We start from the raw sequence: 21,172 nt of genomic DNA on the forward strand, positions 1-21,172 counted from the left end.
TATTTATTTGATATATTTATATTTATTCTATATTTTAATACTTACTGTCGATAGATTAGAAGAAACATTAGTGTTTGGAATATCGGGCAAATATATACCGGGCAATAGCACTTAACCTTAAAAAAACATCAGTGTAGGGTATACTGGGCAAAATGTATACCGGGCAGTGGCACTTAATCTTAAAAAAACATCAGTGTAGGGTTAAAATATCGAATAAATGTAATTATATCCACGAATAAATTCATATCAAATCGAATGTAATAAATATTTCGGACATTCACCAAAGCATATCTGTGATTGTCGACATACACCGGTGAGGGTCCGAATGTACAAGAATGTAATGAAATATTCGATCTTTCACCGACGTATTTGGTGTTTGTCGACATTCACCGGTGAAAGTCAACAACCACCGATTTCGGTGTTTCGCCGTGACATATATATTGCTACACGCGTAATGGCATTATAATATTTTGATTAAAAATAACACATGTGAAACAAATACATTTTTTTCCACAAAAAACTCAAATATACACATTGCAAAAAAAAAAAATAATAAATAAAAAAAAATAATAAAAAAATAAATAAAACTAGATAACAAAGAGAAAGACGAAAAAAGGCTTACGTAATGACAACAAACAGATTTAAATGAATTTTTTTGGACTCATTCCAGCATAGGAATTTAGATGCTTAATTAAAAAAAAAATGCCTGGTTAAAAAAAGGAAATCCACGTAATTAAGAAATAACTAAGATTATTTCCCCAACCTTATGAACAGATAAAATAAACAAGCATTCCTTCTAAACGTAAAATAGTTTTGTTTTTTTAACCTTCGCTATTTTTATGTTTATAATATCATGAATGTATCACTGCTCTTTCAAGTTTTATTAGTTAATTTCTATTAGAATCTATACGTACATAGTATCTAATTATTGAATACAATTTGAAATGAAGGTTTTTGTATCTGAATTTATTATTTCTTCAAAAATGCTTAAAATCACAGAGCTTCGTACCATTTTGGTTTTGAATATTGAATTTAATCAAAATTTTAATCTTGAATTAATCCAAACTATCAATAATACATAAAATTTCCTACTCAATAAAAGATTAAAAGCTTCAAGCTATTTATTAAATAAAGGTTTTGTTTATTTAATTATCCAAATAAGCACTCAGCAAATATAAAAGACGAAACAAGTCTTGTTTGAAGTTTAGCATATTAAATAATTAGTAAAAATCTATTTTTAAATATTTTATGCAATAAAGGAGAATAAATTCCTCATTTCACAATATTGACACTATTTAAGGATTTTATATTATTTAAAACAATTTTAAAATATATTTTATATTTTGATCTTTTGACATATTTTATTTCTTGTTATGATTTCTATAACATTGCTTATGTATTTGTGACAATAAGACTTACTTTACCACTCTTCAGATTTAATTTATTAACAGACAAAATTTAAATTTATTCTTAAACTATAAAAGATGCAATGATTTGGTATAATTTATCTAGACAAGTAAGTACCATAAAAAATTAACTTGAAATAATTATACATAAAAATTAAATAACTAATCACATATTTTACATTTAGATAATTTAAAAACCCTCGCGTTTGAGCTTATCTATGCTTTTTTCTTTTCGCAATTTAACAGTTTGAATACCTCCTTCTCTACTAGTGATTCGACAGATTCAGAAAGCGTTTTTGTTTCTTCCTTTTCCAAATATTTATTTTTAACTCTGATTTGGACATCATGTTTTATTTTTCGCAAATATTTTAAGGACGGTTACTTCTAAGCTCCCTATATACATTTATAGTTGTTAATAAATTTTTATTCAAATTTACAAAATTTTTATATTTATCAGATTCTACTAAAAAGAGGCCTAATTTTACAAAGTTGCAATACTCAGTGTATCTTTCAAAATAATATAAATATCAGTTGTAGATTGAATTGATAACTGCAACAAAACTTATTTAAAATTAAATAATAAAAAATTATATTTTAATGACAACACTTTATATTCACTCTACGTAGAAAGTGAACCTGACAATATATGTTTGCTCATTTCTGTTTCAGTTCAATTGTTTTGCTTCCTGTAAGCGCCGTAGCCAAATCTCCGATTACCGGATTTCATCTTACCTTCGGCTAGCACTCATCGGCGCCTGTCAGCCTTACTCTAGACAGGCTAAGTCCAAACTGCTCGACGTTCTAATTGGATTCCAAGCCAGTTACTAGCCCCCTGCCTGATACGCACGCTGCCGATCCAATTAAATTATGCAAAACTCATTCTGAAACGCTAGTCTGTCCCTCAAGTCTATTTTCTCTCACTCTCTTTTCCAGGGCTTAATCATACGGATTAATCCAGCCGAATTCAAAGTTTGACTGAAAGGAAAGTCCTTTTCCGCACCATCCCCCCTGGATGCAACAACACCAAAAGGAATATAATTAAAGGAAAATATTTCCAAAGCATATAGAGTGAATTAAAATTAAACCAGCTGTCTCTAGACTGGCCGAATCCTCTTTTCGATTCGCACTTTAAAATACCAGAGAGCATATCGATTTCCAGATCTTAATTGATAATCGAGAAGTTGAAGACCAATTATAAGGGCCTTGGTTTTCAATTACTGGAATTATTTCCACTCCTTCGGCTTCTTGATGTTTTACGAGCATCGAGAAGATGTCTTTAAATATGCATATCATATGGATATTTACTTATCTATATTATTCATGGGATTTTAATCAAACATGAATTGTTAGAGATTAGAGGACTGTTTGTTCTTGAGAAGTTCCTAATTATTTGAAGGAGAAATCTGAGTCTTATTTAGTAGCTAAAATTACTAGTTAAATCTTGAAGAACATTGAACACTGGTTTTGTCTATAGTTTTTGCTTAAAGTAAATAGTGATACTGAGTGATATTTTAATTGCTGAATAAATATTATTTTTAGAAAAGTGATATTTTATATTTTATTTTAGTTCCTTAACTGCTGAAAGCGTAATTTCAACAGTCCTCAAACAATAGACACATATCAATATTTTTTATTTCTTATTTTTAATAAGTTTTTATTAATAATACTTTTTAATAAAATTCTTTCGCTTAAAAGGAAGTTAAGTTTTCTATTTGCATTAATTCCGGGCATATATTGTATTTAGTTTCCTTAAAATTTCTATACAAAACTTACATGAGGATATATTACATCAAAATATTTTTAAAGTAGTCCTTTTTTTCCACATTAAGGTATAAAACTATAAATTTCCTGCAGTGGACTGATTGTTAAGACACGGTTCCCAGCACATCACCGAAGTCAAGCATCACTGGCTGCGGTCAGTGTGCGGGTGGGTGACTACTTCGATCAGTCTGCATAGGGACCAAGGGTGTGCGATATTGGTCCTCGTTAAACTGTTCTACCGTAAAGTACTCGACTTCGCGTGTAGGTCGTCGGGCTACCGAAACAGGGGTGCCATCCCCGCAAGGGATCAAAATTGTGATGGCATGTCTTCGGACCATCCTCAGGGATGTTTCCCAGACCGTCGCCAATCGCCCATTGATATGCTGAGCTCTAGTGCGACGCAAATGAGCTACAACAACAAATAATTTTTGAGCATATTTTGTTTAGATTACTAGCATTTTAAAAATAAAAATTTAAATAAGAAGTAGACAAGCGGATTTAGACTATTTTCAAATACCATATGCAGTTTTATTTTAATGCTTATGTTGTTGTTGTTTTTTTGAGAAACATTTGTTTTATATCTAAATTTACAAGTTCCTTTCTATCAGTTATATATATGTAATCCTTGTATTCATTAAAAAAAACGGCAAATATTTAGTATCTATACTTAAAATCGCATAGTATTTGTATATGTAGTTAAATGAAATTGTTTAATATTATTCAGTAATTACTGCATACATCATTGGATTAATTCTGTTAAGCATCATATATTCTATATTGCCATATAGTATTAAATTCTCATTCTCATTCACTAAATCAGATTAGATTACATTGTTGATTAGATAGATGTATATATATTACTAATTACACTTGAAATGGTAAGAGCTGGCTGAAATGACTAAAATCTTCATTGTGATGGGGAATAGTATTTAACATAATTATATATTAATGGTAATCAGACACAGATTATAAGTATAATTGATAATTAAAATATTTTGAGGAAATTATTTTCTTAATGAAAATTTAAAAATTAAAAAAAATCTGATTACAAGCATTTACAAAGGTTTATGTTATTATTAAGCATTATTTTTATGTTATTAACCCCTTAAAGATCGGTTAATTTTCAAGAAAACGGTCATAAAAGTGCCTATTTTGCCAAATACACGTATTTGATTATTGCTGACATCTAGTTTAAGGTAAACTAACTATCCACAGTTACCTTAAAAATATCCTGGTATTGCCATCTGGTGTGAAAGATTTGAAAAAAAATGTTTTCTGGGCAAAAGAAATGAATTATTTTATTCTTATTGGAGCGTTACTGCTGAACACTCCAGCCCGGAAATTTCACGGGAGCGAGAAATGGAGGGCGAAACCTCACCCCGTCATTTTCACGGGAGCGAGAAGAATGACGTTAAAAACGCTTCCAATGTACTTATACATTTATTTACAATTTTATGCTGTTGTAGATTAGTGGTTTTGATTTCCTGGTAGTAAGTTAAAATAACATCCTCCACCTTACTATGTTGCTTAACGCATAGGATCCTAAAAACAATCTCACCTAAGGGTTTATGCAGGTCATTATAATTGTAGTGGGCTGGTTATTAATTTCTGACACATGATCCAAAAAAGGATGTATGGTGCTTTGCATCTGGCTAATATAAAAAGTCTGATTAAAATTTTTGTAAATACCCAGTGTCTTTTAGAAATTGGAATTGTGGTGCAGAGTAACATAATTAACATAATTTCATTAGATTTAGATAACAGATACTTCAGTTCATTCGCTCCTAGTTAATTAAAACGAATAAACCAAATATCATAGTACAGAAAGTTACTTGTAATTAGAGGATAAAATACAGATAAAAAGTGCTATTGATTTCGGACGCATAAGCCAAAAAAGGAAATACGGTGCTTAAAACATGATCAATGTTAAAAATCTGACTTAATTTTTTGGAAACACCCAGTGCCTTTTAGATATTAAGATTTTGGTGTGGAGTGTAATATAATAAACACAGTGGCAAGAGAATTAAATCACAGATATTTCAGTTCATTCACTCCTAATTAATTAAAATGAATAAACTAAATAAAATAGTACTGGGAGCAGCTCATTCGAAGTGATTGAACATGTTTTGGTGCAAATTATGTCTAGTTCTTTATTCATACATTTAAAAGTTTTCATGCATTTACAGATTTTAGCTCTGTAATGTACAATTCCGACATTTAATAACAGAAATCAATCAATAAATTAACGCTTTGAATCTGATGACTTTCTTTGTTTTATAAAACAGATATACAATACTCAAACAATGCCATATACAGCCCTCTTAGTTGGAGATGTTTATCAATATTTAATATGTCTTCATGTTTCTTCTACAATGCTTAGCATGCATATTTTCTTTAATAATGATTATAGTTCAGTGTGAAACAATGGAGATAATAATTTTATTGAATAATTTCATTGAATAATATTGAATAATAAATGTAAGTGGTGTTTAATGGCATTAGTTTAAAACATCCAAGTCAAAGATAGCGAACTATATATCATTAACTATTTATTACAAATAATATACTAAATAATTAAATATTTTGAACTTTTATTTACGTTGCAATAAATGTATTCATGCATATATCAACTATTAAATTGACTACCAGTGGACCAGAAAATGTTATTTGATCCCCATATTTCCAATATGTTTCTGAAGTTATCTATTTGTTTCTACACCTTCTGTTTGAATTAGATGCTCTAATGAATTTCGTGGTTTAGATCTATTTACACTTGTAAATATTTTGTCAAACAGCTACTGCAGCAAAGATCAAAGGATCTAAAGATAAAGCAATGGATATTGGTGCGAAAATGATCCGGACAAATCATTACTCATTTATTTCTCCGTTCTTAATAAACTTTGTTGATATCAAACAGAAATCGAAATAATTCAAGTGTTAAACGTTATTTTATTCGGTACTCGCTTCAACAGTTTGCAAGGCAATGTCACTCAGGTAGAGGGAGGAGAAGGGTGAGAAGATGAAGAGAATGAACTCAAATAGAAAGCTTTTTGACTTCAACAAACTCTTGGAATTTAAACCTTTCAAATGTGAATTTCCTCTCCATTTGATTTCGCTACGTCTTAATGCTCTCCAACAAGTTAATGGTTTGATAGCGGAAAAATAGTAGAAAGCACTCTGCCTAGGGTGGCAAATAATAAAGAAAATGAAGAAAAAGGAACAAATTGGAAGTAAAACATTGTTTGAAAAATGTCAAGAATCAATCTAGAGTTTTAAGAGCAATCTCGATCATGACATAATTACATTACGTCAGAGTTTGAAGAAAAGCAACGAGAACTAAGAGGTAAAAAAAAATCGTTTTCTCTAGAGTCTTTTTAAAAAATCGTTTTCTTTCCTCTGATTAATCGCATTTTTGATGGAAGTTCCTAACAAACAAGTTTTTACTTATTTCATGAAACAGCAAGTTATTTCTTCAGTTTTATATAGATTTTTTTAAAGAAAAAAAACTTCTTAAAATGTACAGAAATGCCAAGAACCTAGCAATACAGTTTAATTCCTTAAAAAGCTTTTTTTTATTTACTGTATGTTTCTTATCTTAAGAAAAAGACTAGGCAACTCGACTGAGGGGAAGAAAATGTTTAAAAACAAAAACTAATCCCCGGAGCTGAAAAAAGGCATTAAAATGAAATAAATCGAAGAATATAATCCTTCTCCAACACAGAACTTCTTTAAAAAGAATTATTACCGAGCTATTTCCAACTTCAGTAGACGATTGCTTTAGGAATATTCTCCAGAGAATTAACCCATACTCTTTTTACCGAAAAAGAATCCCGTTAATGCAGTCAAAGACGAATCACATTCAATTAAGAGCGAATTCTACTTCAACGCAAGTCTGAAAATTTTTGGCATAAACTTAATAAACAGCCGCTATTTATTTTAACTTTCCTTTTGAAAAGCTTACTTTGTACTGAGTTAATACTTTAGACGTGAGCAGTATAATTGAGCTTTTCAAAATTTGAGAAACACCGGTCGTTAAAACCAAAGCTACTTGTTGCTCGGTAAATAAATTATTTTCTTTCAGACGAGAACTTTGGCTGACTCTCCACATATGCTCCATTTAATGTTACCAAGTTTGTTTCAAAATGCAATTTCAACTACTCAGTCATATTTTAATTACATCTCTAAAATTCTGGACTCATTAATAGGCACACTATATAACCTCGACTTTCAGTGTAAAATAGCTTTTCATATTCTGAAACTTCTCATTTTGAAAAGTGACTTATAATTTACTCTATTTAAGACTGTTTGAAACATTTTTTACACAATCAAGGGTTAAAAATTACAGTTGTGCTTGAGAAAATTGCAGCACCAGGAAAAAATCGTCAGAAATTAATTAAACTTATTCTACATATTACTGATAGTGATTCAAATAAACGTGTGCAATGGTTACACGCGCACCAATCATTTCTAATCATTTGCGTTTCTTACTTTACATTTCACTTAATTTTGGTACAATTTACATAATTTCCTGAAGCCATTGCTATTTTCAGAAAAATGTTTGGATTGGAAGAAAAACGAAAATCAATTTTTCAAGACAACGAAAACTTCGGAAATTTTATCAAATTTATAAATATTTTCTATTCTGTTTTCTGACTTCGGTTGGCATCAATTAATGTGCTTATTGTGCGTTCATTAACTTTAACTGGTGTGGTGCATCTTAATAGAAATTTTGTAAACAAGTTTTAGCACAGCTTTACTGCTAAAGTCTCTACTCCATACACATCCTGTATTTTTTTCCTGCTTAAACAGCATTTTTATCCTTTCAATAATAAAAATTTCAATGATAAAAAAAATTTCTATTATAAAAAAGGACCAACCAAGAGCTAATCCGTAAAAACAATCGAATTTTATCACAAGCAAACCTTGCTTTATCAGCTGTCAAAATCTTTAAAGGTTATGTGACTTACGATCATGCGATTAGCTGTGATTAATATTTATGCGATTTGTTGTCAAAAGTATAATTAAGTCATCATTTAGGAAAAAAAAGAGAAATTACTTTCAGAACAACCGAATATATAATTCAAACATTTTATGCGTGTATATGCACTTATTTGTATTAATTTATATTTCATCCTGTTTCAAAATTTGCTATTTAGATCAGAATTACAATTTTTATGATTTCATTCCATTAAATCCAATCCAGTATTTTAGTGCAATTTAGCTCTAATTATTTTGACAAAAATTGTCTTACGACTAGCATTGAAAACAAAAGATCACATACATATATTTTATTTCAATTTTTCTAAGATAAATGATATTTTTAAAAGGTTTAATTCTCTATTTTATGAGCCATTAAACGAACTATTTTCTGTGTTAATTTTATCTGCAGTGTGCACGATTAGAAAACTGCAGCAGTAAGAAAAAGTAAAGCTTAAATTTTTTTTTCACTTACACTTAGAGATGTACTTCAATGTTAAAATTTATCAAAAAATAATCTGAATTTTTTTCTGTCGTATCTTAAACACTAAAAGATAACCAAGTAGTTATAATTCAAATTTAAAGTAACAATTTTTAATTTTTTTCCTCTTTTTGAATTAATGCTAATTCTTAATCTTAGCTTCTAGCAGTTATGAACTAAATTTAGCATTCAAGAAATATTGCTGATAAAATGTGCTTGTGACACAATTAATATGTTAATATTGATGTTAGAACTGAATGTAGGGTTTAATTTGGCAAAGTATGGAAAATAATCTAAGGTCCACAATCAGTATCACGATGTATGGAAAATAATCTAAGGATCACGATAAGTATTTTAATTAATATTTTATAAGTTATATGTCTTATCCCTCAAACTACTTTCTTCTTTTATTTTCTTGGTAAAAATGATTTTATTTGCTCTTTCAGAAGCACGTTCCAAGGAAAAATAAGAAATACTATTTCACATGTGTATGATGCACTTCATCACACATACACACAAATGGACATATTCAAAAAAAAAATTAAGAATATTATCAGGATTTCTTTACAGAGAGTATTAATTAAGGGGGGTCATTAGGGTTACCTTTTTAATAATTTCCATAAGCTACAATCCAGCAAAAAGGCACTGACTTTATAACCAAATTTTCCCACCAGACCCAAACATTAAGCACTAAATGCCATTAAAAATACTTAGTTTCAATTAAAAGTTGAGGTATAATAGCATTGAAAGAAATTATCGTTTAAACAGGCAGAGTTTTAAGATAAAAGTCCAATTCGAAATGAACAGATTAATATTAAGAAAGTAAAATAAAGATATATCAACAAAGTTAAAATAGTTATGAGTTTCATATAAAAGTTTAATTTTAGTAGTAATTAGCATACTCATCCAGCTATAAGATAATAAGCCTGCACAAAAAATAAATTTCTCCCTCAAGTATGGAATATCCTCTTATTAAACAAATTTGGGCGTATAGCCAGATTTACTTATTTTACTGAAGTTCATTAAAGAAATATCAACCCTTTAATTAAGAAGATCATTAGTTAGCGACACTCGAAAAATATTTTACGAATTACCTTGGGTTCTCTGAGGAGCTATTATCATTCATTTTTTTTTCATTCTATTCACTAAGTAAAAAAGAAGTGAAAAAAAAAAGGGAATGATAAACGGAACTCTAGTGAAGCTAGCTCAAATTAATAATGCTTTAATGTTCCACCAGGCTACAAAATTAAATATTCCGGTGTCATTTAACAGTCATTTGTTATACAAAAAAGCAGGAAATTAAAATAAAGATGTCTTTAATTTTAATTTTTCGGGAAATATATTTTTCTCCTGTTATGTTTTGCCATACATAACTTGTAAAAGCATTAAGACACCGAAAAATGCGGTTCTTTTGATGGAACAGATGGGATGTCAAAAAAATTAAAAGACAATTTTTTTTGCAGTTTTTAGTCATTAGAAAAGTACTTTTTCAGTACTTCAACTCATTAGTTTAATATCATTATGTGAAAGTCTTTAAACATAATTTTTTTTTAAAAAAAGAATTTAGTCGAGCGTTCATTAATTTTTGAAGATTGCAGGAAGTGAAAATTATGCAATATTAAATTATTTTCGAGATAAATGCTACATAATATGATATTCAAACACGTTCACTAAAACCTAATTTAATAAAAAGATTCTTGTCTTTTTATGTAGAGTTTCATATTTTTGGAACACAGAATGTCATATTTGAGCTAATTCTTTAAATGAAAAAAAAAAATTAAACTGCACGGCTTTTGAAAACCAGCTTAAATTTTCTTTTGATAGGTAAGCGTAAGAATATTCTTTCTTAGGACGTAATTTAGTTGCATCATATAGTGTTATTTTTCAGTCAAATTAGACATTTTGACTTCAATAGATTCTTCAAGAAATATTTTAAAAAAATTAAATGATTTGTTATTGTGGCGTAACTACCACTACGATTATTAAACATCAATTCACTAGTATATAAGATATGGTAACTCGATTCTATCTTGAGTAATCTTTTGGTAGATGAAAATTGACAATGTCGATAACTTTTGCCTCACATTGGTGACCGGCGAACGTCTAAACGCGCCTACCTTGACAGACACGCTCACTTTGACAAATGGTCTACGTCGAACAGTTGACTTGCTATTTGTGACTGCGATATTATCCTCCTCACGCTGTGGCTACTCAATCACACTCAACGGCAGCCGGCATGCTCTCAACTGCTTATGTCAACGACCACGACTGTGAGCTTAATACAGTTCTCCCGATTAACTCTCAATGTCCGGTGATCTCAATACAGCTCTCAAAGCTTCTCACAAAAGCAACAATGAATCAGATAGTTGTATCCGTTTATCAAATTCTTTCACAGACAAATTCTAGTGGAGGAGTAATGTAACGTAACTACCACTACAATTATTAAATTTCCATTCACTAGTGTATAAGACATATTAACTACATTCTATCTTTGATACTTATTGATAGTTGAAGGTTGGTAATGTCGGAAATTCCTTCCTCACAATAATTATTAACTTTAGATATATAATTTTAAATTTCTTTTTTCGAAAAAATTTAGCTAAATCCTTTTTTTTCTTCCTTTTTGCAGTTTTTTAATTATTTAGCAACGTAATTGGGTAAGCGGTTAATCCTGTATGCACATGCATTGAAAGATTCCAGATTAACACCAGGTGACGTAGCACCAACACTAAGATAACCTATCATCATTGGTCAAAGACTAGCCAATGGTCTTATTGCTTTTAGAAGGTTTAATTATGCCATGTGAGAAGATTCCGATGAACATTAAATTATCTCATAGCAAGCTGCATATACCTTAAAATGAATCACAAATGGTTGATATTTAAATAAACGATTTAATAACAACTCAATACATTCTCAGCAACTAAGCATGAGATGAACTAATTAAATCAATAAAAGAAAAATATCGCTTGAAGAAGACTCAAATAATCGTTATACTTAAAAAAAATAACACCATGAAATTTTCATTAAAATAAAAATAAATCTACATTTTTCGAGGAGGATGAAGAGAAAATTAAATTATTTTTGTCAAACCGATAACAAAAAAAGTAGTAGGGGTTATTTCTGAAAGACGTTGGGGAATTATTGGGTGATGATAAGCTTTTAGTACAAAATATAATCTACGTTTTATAAGAGAGAAAAATATTATTATTTCTCATTCTCCGCTTAAAAAAAAAAATTATTTTTTATTTCATATTTTGTTTTATTATATGATTTTATTCATTTTATTTTAATTTGTGTTAGTTTATTTAGATCATAAAGAGGAAAAAATATTTATAATAGCAATAAATTTTGTTAGTTGATTTTTAGTTGAAAATTTTAGCACAATCTTCTCTAAATGTAGTTAATTCTTCTTTTTTCATTGACTAAAATATTGTGCTGAATTCTTCCTGTAGCCGTCAAAAAATGATTAAAACCTGCATCATCACCGAACACAAAACTGTCGAAGCGATTTAATTATTCTAGCTAGTCGGAAAGAGATATTTTTTTTATATTTTATTTGGCAATAGATTTTGATTGTGGTAATTCACACAATGCAATAAGATTTAATTTAACATGGTGAAAATTGAAACTCATTCTGAAAATATGTTCAATGATAGTACAGTACAGAGCAACAAAAAAAAATAATAATAACTTTAAGAAAAACTTATTTAAATAAAAAAAGTCAAAAATTAAAATGCAGTTTAAGATACGTTAGCTTAACATAGTGTTATACAAATAAATGAGCTGTGAATACCTTCTCCTTCTGCATTAAGAATCATTTGAAGATGTCTTGGCACAGATTCAACAAGGACTGCTTTAAAATATTTATCCCACTATCAGTAAGCCATTTTGAGGTTTTGCTTGAAGTGTGAGGTCTATCTTTGTATTCCTGCAGCAGAAAAGCTGTCTGGGTAAAGTGTTTCCATGGTGTTAAGGTAGGATAGAAAATTTGCTAATTGGTCTGAACTCCAAGGATCATTTTTTCGCATTAAGCATAATATTCTACTCTTATCATTTGCTGAGAAAATGAGTGGACCTCCAGATCTTGGTCTTCTTTAAGCCCATTCGTTATTTTATAGACAGTTTTTATTTAATTTTTTTGTATCTCTGTTCTTTTTTGTTATTTACAGCAGTTTTCCGACTTCATAAATACCTTCGTTTTTTTTTTTTTTTTTCAGTTTTAAAATTCTTTCTGTTTCTTTCCTTCCTGATCTAACTAACTTGAAGTAACGAATACTATGGTTAATTAATGATTCGTTAACAAAAATACAAATATGGCTTATTTTACTTATTGGAGTTATTGGCGAATCAGCTAGTCACTGATAAATCAGTTAGTTTAAAGTTACTAGCTCTTGCGCCAGCGACTCCAAACAACTGCAATCATGTGCATCGCAATCTTAATCTTATATATCTCTATCTTGCATATAGTAACTCAACTAGTTTTATATTCTGCAACAAGGCTTTAATTGATTAAAAACTACATTTACTTAAAAAAATATACACATTGGAAGTAACAGTATACGTGTTTCAAGTGCTCAAAATTAAGCGTTGGTTTTCAAGACTTGCCAGAAAAAATTGATTTGAAATAAAAGAGCAAATTTGCCAACGAAAAAATGGAAAAATAAAGGTGAAGAACAAAACTAGAAAAACCACAATAGCCGAAAAAGCGAAAGAGAAAGAGATGAAAAACAACCACCACCAGTTCCCATTGGCTCATTTTGATCTCCTGGAATTTTATTTATTTATTTATTTTAATTATTTACTTTTTTTGTTATTATTTTTTGTGCTGATTACCTTGTTAATGACATTAGTTCCTCTGGATCTTTCCATAACGCTTGGAAATGCATTTTCACCGTTCAGCAACAGTGGGTCCTTTTTGTTCTGTTTTTTTACCTTTTTTTCATATTTTTTTTACTGTGGTTTTAATAGTTCTGTTCCTCACCTTTTTTTTTCTTTTACTTTTCTCGTTAGCGACGTATCATTTTTTTTAAAATCTCAAATCACTTTTGTTTCCTATCATTCTCATCTGGCAAGTCCTAAAAATGCACGTCTATTTTAAAGGCGTGAAATATTTCCAATTTGCATAGTTTTAAAGCAAGGAGTTTTTTATCAACTAATATCTGACCGCTCCAGTTTCTTGGGATTATTTATTCAATAAAATATAGTTATTGATATTGTTGTGGATTAAAAGCTCTTTAGCAACTCTTAAAGTAAGTTAACGATGTTGTAGATATGCAACGCTAAATTTGCTTAATTACAATTCAGAAGTTCTTTGTAAAATTAAAAAATAAAAATTTTAAGATCTTGAATTATAAGATCAATAAAAAATTAAATTAAACATGAGATCAATAATATAAAGTAAGAGCGTAAATTATAAGGTCAATAAAAAATTAGATTTACGCTAAAAGGACTAACATTTAGTTTTTTTTAAAATATGTATCTGAGTATCTGAAAATAATTTGCAGTTGACCCCTTTCACCGTTTTTCGATGCGAAGTCCAAGCAGCTGCAAGCGTATACTTTTCCGCTTCGCATTCTCTAATGATATCGACACAATTCTTATTAAAACATAATGAAACCTCACTCTCCTTCCATGTTTCCTTTCTTTTTTTTCTCACTATTTTTCTTTTTTAGCTAACAGAGAGTTTTTAGCCGTCGAAAACAGCCTCCGTGTTTCTGTTTTCCGCGTCGCTGACCTTCGATGGCCTGCAGGATTACGACCTAGAAAGGTTTGCTTCTTTCTGTTTCCCTACGCTTGTCAGCACACACTTGGGCATCTGCCGAAACTATTATAAATGTTTACATTGTAATGTAGAACATTTGGTTGTTTGGTTTCCAAGAGCATTTATAAAGGAATTCGACATTCTCTTCTGTTAATGAGAGAAATTTTCTGTTTTACTAGTCTTCCGGATAATAGTTAGTTTATACTTTTCACGTTGAGATTCCTTTCGAATAGTAACTATTAAATAACTATTAGGAGAGCATTGTTCTCATTTTTAAATCTATCCTTATCAACATTTATGCTCATGCATCATGAATTTCAAGTGAATGTTATGTTATTTTTTTTTTTAATTTTAAGGACAATTTTAGTTTTGTATTTATTCTATTTATTATTATCTTCTTTTTTATTCTATTTATCATTCTAGTACATGTTACTAAGTGACCCTGCTCGCTACGGTGACCAACTGTCGGAAATTTGAATGACTTCAATTTTCGTGATCGTTTTAATCGCTTATTGGATATTTCTTTATTTTTCTTTTTAAAATAAAGTTTCAAAAGTAAGAAACATAAAAATTCTGCAAAACTTTTTATTTAAACACAGACATAAAATCAAATTTTAATGAAAAAATTTAATTTATATACACTACAATTTAATTTAGATGCATTTTATTGATAATTGGAAATTATATTTGGAACAAATAATTTATGGAATCATCCTACAATTAAAAATTTCTGTTCTTGGGGACAACCATTTTATGTCCTTTATTCTAACACAAATTATAAAATGTATAAAAACCTGTAGAAAATATAGCTAAATATAGCAAAAATATAACTCTAAAATATTGCGTTACCTGCGTCAATGAAGACTTGATTATTAAAACAAAAATCTAAAACTGTTTATTATTGCTTTTAAACTTTCATTTCTTCCCAACTTTTATATGACTTTGCTTACGCCTTTTATTGACAAAACAGTAAAATAAAATTTCAGCTATTTTATTAAAATATACGAATTTGTGTTTTTTGTAATATAGATAAGCATGTGGAAGTAAAATATTTGCAGAGTTTAGCTAAGTGAAGAAATTAATAACACAGGATCTAGAATCGGTTAAACTGCATCAAAGTAAGTGATATTAGGTGATTTAGATAATCAATCAGTGTTATAATCTATGTCTGATTGAATAAAACAACTAAAATATAAATAAAATATCACTGAAGTATCTCGTAGTCAGACATCCGAGTTTCCGTGAAGAAGGCAAAATCCCTGGGAATTTGTTAGTTGTATTGCTTGAAAATTATTGCATTTATAATGGTTTCAATAAACAAGATAATATGGTAAGAAAAAAATTTAACACATAACGTCATTTTATAATTTTGTTATTAGGCTACATATTTCGATTTTTTATAGACTATGTACTAAATGAATATATATAGAATGATACTGAACCTGGGAAAATGCTTTACAACGAGTGAAAAATTATAAAAATCTCTATTATGGGTAATAAAAGATTTTTTAAATACATTTTTAAATTATATTTCCCATGAGGTAACAGAATATTTAATTTCTGATAAAAATATTTTTCTTTTCTCTTTATAATTCATCGTTTATTTTCATACCATTTGAGTTAATATTTTATCCATCAACTATTTATTTCTTTCAGAAGGCAAAAAATAAACTTAGCTTCTAAAAATAAAGTGTTTCGTCTCTTATTTAAAGATTAAAATAGAGAAATTCTTCAGTCATTGGGAAAAACCTTACTATGCTTTAAGCTGTTATTACATTTTGATCAATATTATTTATTTAATTTATCTGCTTAAAAATAATGCAAGTAATAAATAAAATATATTAAACCTGGCAGGTAATAAATAAACTTATCACATCTCTGGTTCCTCTCAAATGGTCTAGTAGTGAATTAATTTCTGATACCAAATATTTGTCTTTTCTCTTTATAATTCATCTTTTATTTTCATATCATTTGAACTAATATTTTACTCATTAACTGTTAATTTCTTTCAGAAATCAAAAAGTAAACTTAGCTTTGAAAAATAAAATACTTCGTCTCCATTTTAAAGATTAAAATGGAGAAATTCTTCAGTTATTCGGAAAAACCTTACTGTGCTTTAAGATGTTATTACATTTTGATCAAAATTATTTTTTTAATTTATCTGCTTAAAAATAATGCAAGTAATAAATAAAATATATTAAACCTGGCAAGTAATAAATAAACTTATCACATCTCTGGCTCCTCTCAAATGGTCTAGTAGTTAATAAAAGGCTCAATCAAATGGTCTAGTAGTGAATTAATTTCTGATACCAAATATTTTTCTTTTCTCTTTATAATTCATCTTTTATTTTCATATCATTTGAACTAATATTTTATTTATTAACTGTTAATTTCTTTCATAAATCAAAAAGTAAACTTAGCTTCTAAAAATAAAGTACATCGTCTCCAATTTAAAGATTAAAATGGAGAAATTCTTGAGTCATTGGGAAAAACCTTACTATGCTTTAAGCTGTTATTACATTTTGATCAATATTATTTATTAAATTTATCTGCTTAAAAATAATGCAAGTAATAAATAAAATATATTAAACCTGGCAAGTAATAAATAAACTTATCAAATCTCTGGCTCCTCTCAAATGGTCTAGTAGTAGTTTTTGTTCAGTATCTCAGAAATATAGCGCCAACTTGGCCTCTTTGTTTTAGCATCCTCGTCACCGTTTCTTGTAACCCCAGTCAGTTGAAAATTAGTTGTTGCTATTATAGCTTAGCGTGCTCGTAGCACCAATCATAATAAAATCTTTAATACAGTCCAATCGCTATTTTATTCTATTGTTAACAAACGAACCAGCGCATAGAAATCAATCAATTGGTATCGAACATTAGTGATCCTTAATAACCGGAGATGGAAAAAGAAAAACTAAATAGATCGAAGCGTGCCGTCAAAGGTACCATAACAAAGCTAGAAACATACATTGACCAGACGAAGGAACATAACCATACTGAATTAGAGGTCAAGCTGAAGCGTGTGGAACAATTGTATAAAAAAGTTGATGAATTAAAGGAGCATTATTATGGGCTAAAAGACATAACTGACCCTGAGGTAACTGAAGTAGAAACGGACTTGGAGGGAACAGTAGACAGACTCGAAGCTCTGGAGGTAAGAATTAAAGATATTCTTAACTCTTTGATAATTAAACCTTCAATAATTAATTGTGAAAATGAAATATCTCAGGCTGATTCGAAAACAAAACTAGAAATTAAACTACCCGAGATACCACTACCGGTATTTCATGGTAAATTTGACGAATGGCCCAATTTTAAATCGCAATTTGATAACATTATAACTAAAAACAATGATTTAAATGACTCTCAAAAACTGCATTATTTGAAAGCGTCATTGCTGGGCGACGCTAAACGTCTGGAAACTGTTGACGATTCTTTTGAATCACTTTTAAAAGCATTAGAAAATAGATTTGAGAATAAACGTCTCCTGACTGAGACTTACATAAATCAAATTTTGGAAATTGAAAAACTTACAAATGAATCAGCTGGAGATATTAGAAACATGGTAGATATTTTAAAGAAAAATATCAGAGCTTTGAAGCTTCTAAATTTTGATCGTAATAATTTATCTGACATACTTCTGCTTAACATCATTTTGAAAAAGGTAGATCGAGAAACTAGAAAACAATATGAACAAACGATCGCATCAAATGAAATACCAGAACTGGATAACTTTTTAGAATTTTTAGAAAAAAGAAGCCAAATTCTTGATAGTATTAGTCGAACAGCTTCTTCTTCAATTTATAAACATAAGCAAGCTGTTAATAAGAGTAAATCTTTCCTGAATTCGAATAATAATCCTAACTCTTGTGTAATCTGTAAATTACCACACATGATTTATAAGTGCAATACTTTTCAAAATATGAAGGTTTCGGATAGATTTAATGAAATAAAACGATTAAATTTGTGTATTAATTGCTTAAAGAATAATCACAAAGTTAAAGACTGTAAATCGAATAATTCTTGCTTCGTTTGTAAAAAACGCCATAACACTTTACTGCATATTTATGAGATTTCTTCCCCGCCTCCTACCTCCTCAGTTTCTACGATGCCAGGCGCCGATCAAACAACTGTCTCGCAAGTGCATGATTCATTCCCACAAGAACATTCGAACACTTTTTCTAATTATTTAGTATCAAAAAAGAAACAAAATATTCTCTTGCCTACTGCAGTTGTTTATATTAGAAATGAATTGGGAGACTATTATCCATGCAGAGCGATTTTGGATTCCGCTTCTCATCTTTCTTTCTGTAAACAAAATTTAGCTAATAACTTAATGTTGAAAAAGGAAAAAATAAATGCTTCTGTTTCTGGATTGAGCGATATTTCGGTAAATATCAAACAAAAGGTAACCACTGCAATTAAAAACAATAGTGGAAGTTTTTCAACATCTTTAGAATTTTTAATTGTTCCTTCGATTACAAATTTGACGATAATTAATCCGGTTGAAGTATCTAATATAAAGATTCCATCGGACATTAATTTGGCTGATCCAGAGTTTAACACACAAAAAGAAGTAGAATTAATTATAGGTTGCGAGCTCTTTTTTGAAATTTTAAAGCCAAATCAGCTTCGATCGCCATGTAGTAATTGGTTGTTTCAAGAAACTGTTTTTGGTTACATAGTCGTAGGGAGCTCCGATAATAGTACAAATAGAGCATATTGTGGATTAACGCTTAGTTCAGATATAAATTCGGAAAGCCTTGATAAACAGCTACAAGCATTTTGGAATATAGAAACTGTTGAGGAGCCCTCTGTTGAACATAGTGTCGAATTTGAGTTATGCGAAACTCAACATAAAAATACTCATTATCGAAATCATGAAGGGCGTTACATAGTACAGTTGCCTTTGAAGGAGGATCCCTCTTCGCTCGGTGATTCTAAAGCCGTTGCCGAAATGCGTTTAAATCAATTATGGAAAAAATTCTCGAAGGATGAGGAGTTGCAATCCCTTTATAAATTATTCTTAATGGAATATGCTGACTTGCAGCATATGCAATTAGTTGTAGAACCTCTTGATAAAACCGCTTCATATTTTTTACCTCATCATGGAGTACTTCGCCCAGATAGTAAAACCACTAAGTTGAGGGTGGTATTTAACGCTTCCTCCAAAACGACATCCGGTCTTTCTTTAAATGATATTTTGTACAAGGGCGGTACTATTCAACAAGATTTATTTTCAATACTTTTACGATTCAGGCAACATGTATATGTGTTCACTACTGACATTTCTAAAATGTTTAGGCAAATTTTGATTCACCCTGATCATCGAAATTTACAGTTGATATTATGGAAGAACAGCGTGAGTGACCCAGTGCAAACCTTCAAACTGAACACTGTTACATACGGAACTTCTTGTGCACCCTACTTAGCAACCAGAACTATTAAACAATTAGCCATTGATGAGGGAGATAGCTTTCCCTTAGCCGCTGCTGTAATAATTAGAGACACTTTTATGGGTGACATTTTGTTAGGTAGTTCAGACTTTCAAGAATTTCAATTACTACAAGAACAATTAGGGGACCTGTTTAAAAAAGCGGGTATGAACTTACATAAGTGGTGCACTAATGCTCCAAAATTTCTTAATTCTATACCATTAGAAGACCAAGCATATGATTTCTCTTGTGAGCCACCTAATACCATTAAATCCCTTGGGGTTATCTGGAACCCAAATTTAGATTATTTTACTTTCAAGGTAGATGTAAATATACATGACTCTTACACCAAACGAAAGGTCTTATCCACCATCTCACGCTTGTTTGACCCCCTTGGATTTCTTGGTCCCATACTAACCAAGGCTAAATTGTTTCTCCAGAAACTCTGGATACTCAGATTGAAATGGGATGAACCGCTTCCAGATTCAATGGCTAAGGACTGGCAGTGTTTTGTTTCTACTCTACCTGCTATTGAAAACATGCAAATTCCTCGTCACGTGGGGGAGAAGAGTGGAATCGTGATTCACGGCTTCTCCGATGCATCAGCCGTTGCGTATGGAGCAGTTCTGTACATGCAATCAATTTCGGGAGCAACATAATATACGAGACTTTTGTGCAGCAAGTCCCGCGTTTCACCAGTGAAACCTATCACGATCCCTCGCTTATAATTGTGTGCCAATGTTTTATTGGCACAGCTTTTGAACAAGGTTCTTAAGTCTCTAACCTTGCCCATTCAAGAAATAATGTTGTGGACAGATTCTACAATTGTGTTGGCATGGCTTCAACGGTCACCTGATCAACTCAAGACTTTTATCAGCAATCGAGTTAAAGTAATACAAGAACTCACTAAGAACTGTCATTGGAATCACGTTGCATCTGATAAAAATCCTGCAGATGTCCTCTCTCGTGGTCTGAATGCTTCGGAAATTGCTTCCCATGAACTGTGGTGGTTCGGACCAGATTTTTTGAAAGAAGAACTGNTTTTTTTTAAATTTTATTAAATGGTTGATCGCGCATCACGCATATTAACTGATACACCTGAGAAAGATAGAATTGCTAAACTACAGATGAAAAGATAGAAAAATGAAAAAAAAGCATGAATGATTATCAGAGAGGAAAGAAAAAGGAACTCCTGAGGAACATGAAGTTGCGAAAAACCCAACAGTGAAAAAATTATTGTACAGCTGAAAAATTATTTTCTTATTGACAGTACTCTTGTACAGTTTAAATTCGCATAGTAAGCTACAACCCCTTCAGTATAATACGTATCTATATCTGTCATATT

General features: G+C 30.1%; 1 protein-coding gene across 1 annotated transcript; it reads left to right on the forward strand.

Annotated features, from left to right (window-relative positions):
• The first annotated feature begins 17,291 nt into the window (after nt 1–17,291).
• LOC139425465 (uncharacterized) lies at nt 17,292–20,486 on the forward strand. The gene has a single exon (XM_071180389.1). The coding sequence runs from the start codon at nt 17,292–17,294 to the stop codon at nt 20,484–20,486; it is 3,195 nt and encodes a 1,064-aa protein (XP_071036490.1).
• The last annotated feature ends 686 nt before the right edge of the window (nt 20,487–21,172 follow it).

Source organism: Parasteatoda tepidariorum, chromosome 4 (assembly GCF_043381705.1).
Source record: "Parasteatoda tepidariorum isolate YZ-2023 chromosome 4, CAS_Ptep_4.0, whole genome shotgun sequence".
Lineage (NCBI taxonomy): Eukaryota > Metazoa > Arthropoda > Arachnida > Araneae > Theridiidae > Parasteatoda > Parasteatoda tepidariorum.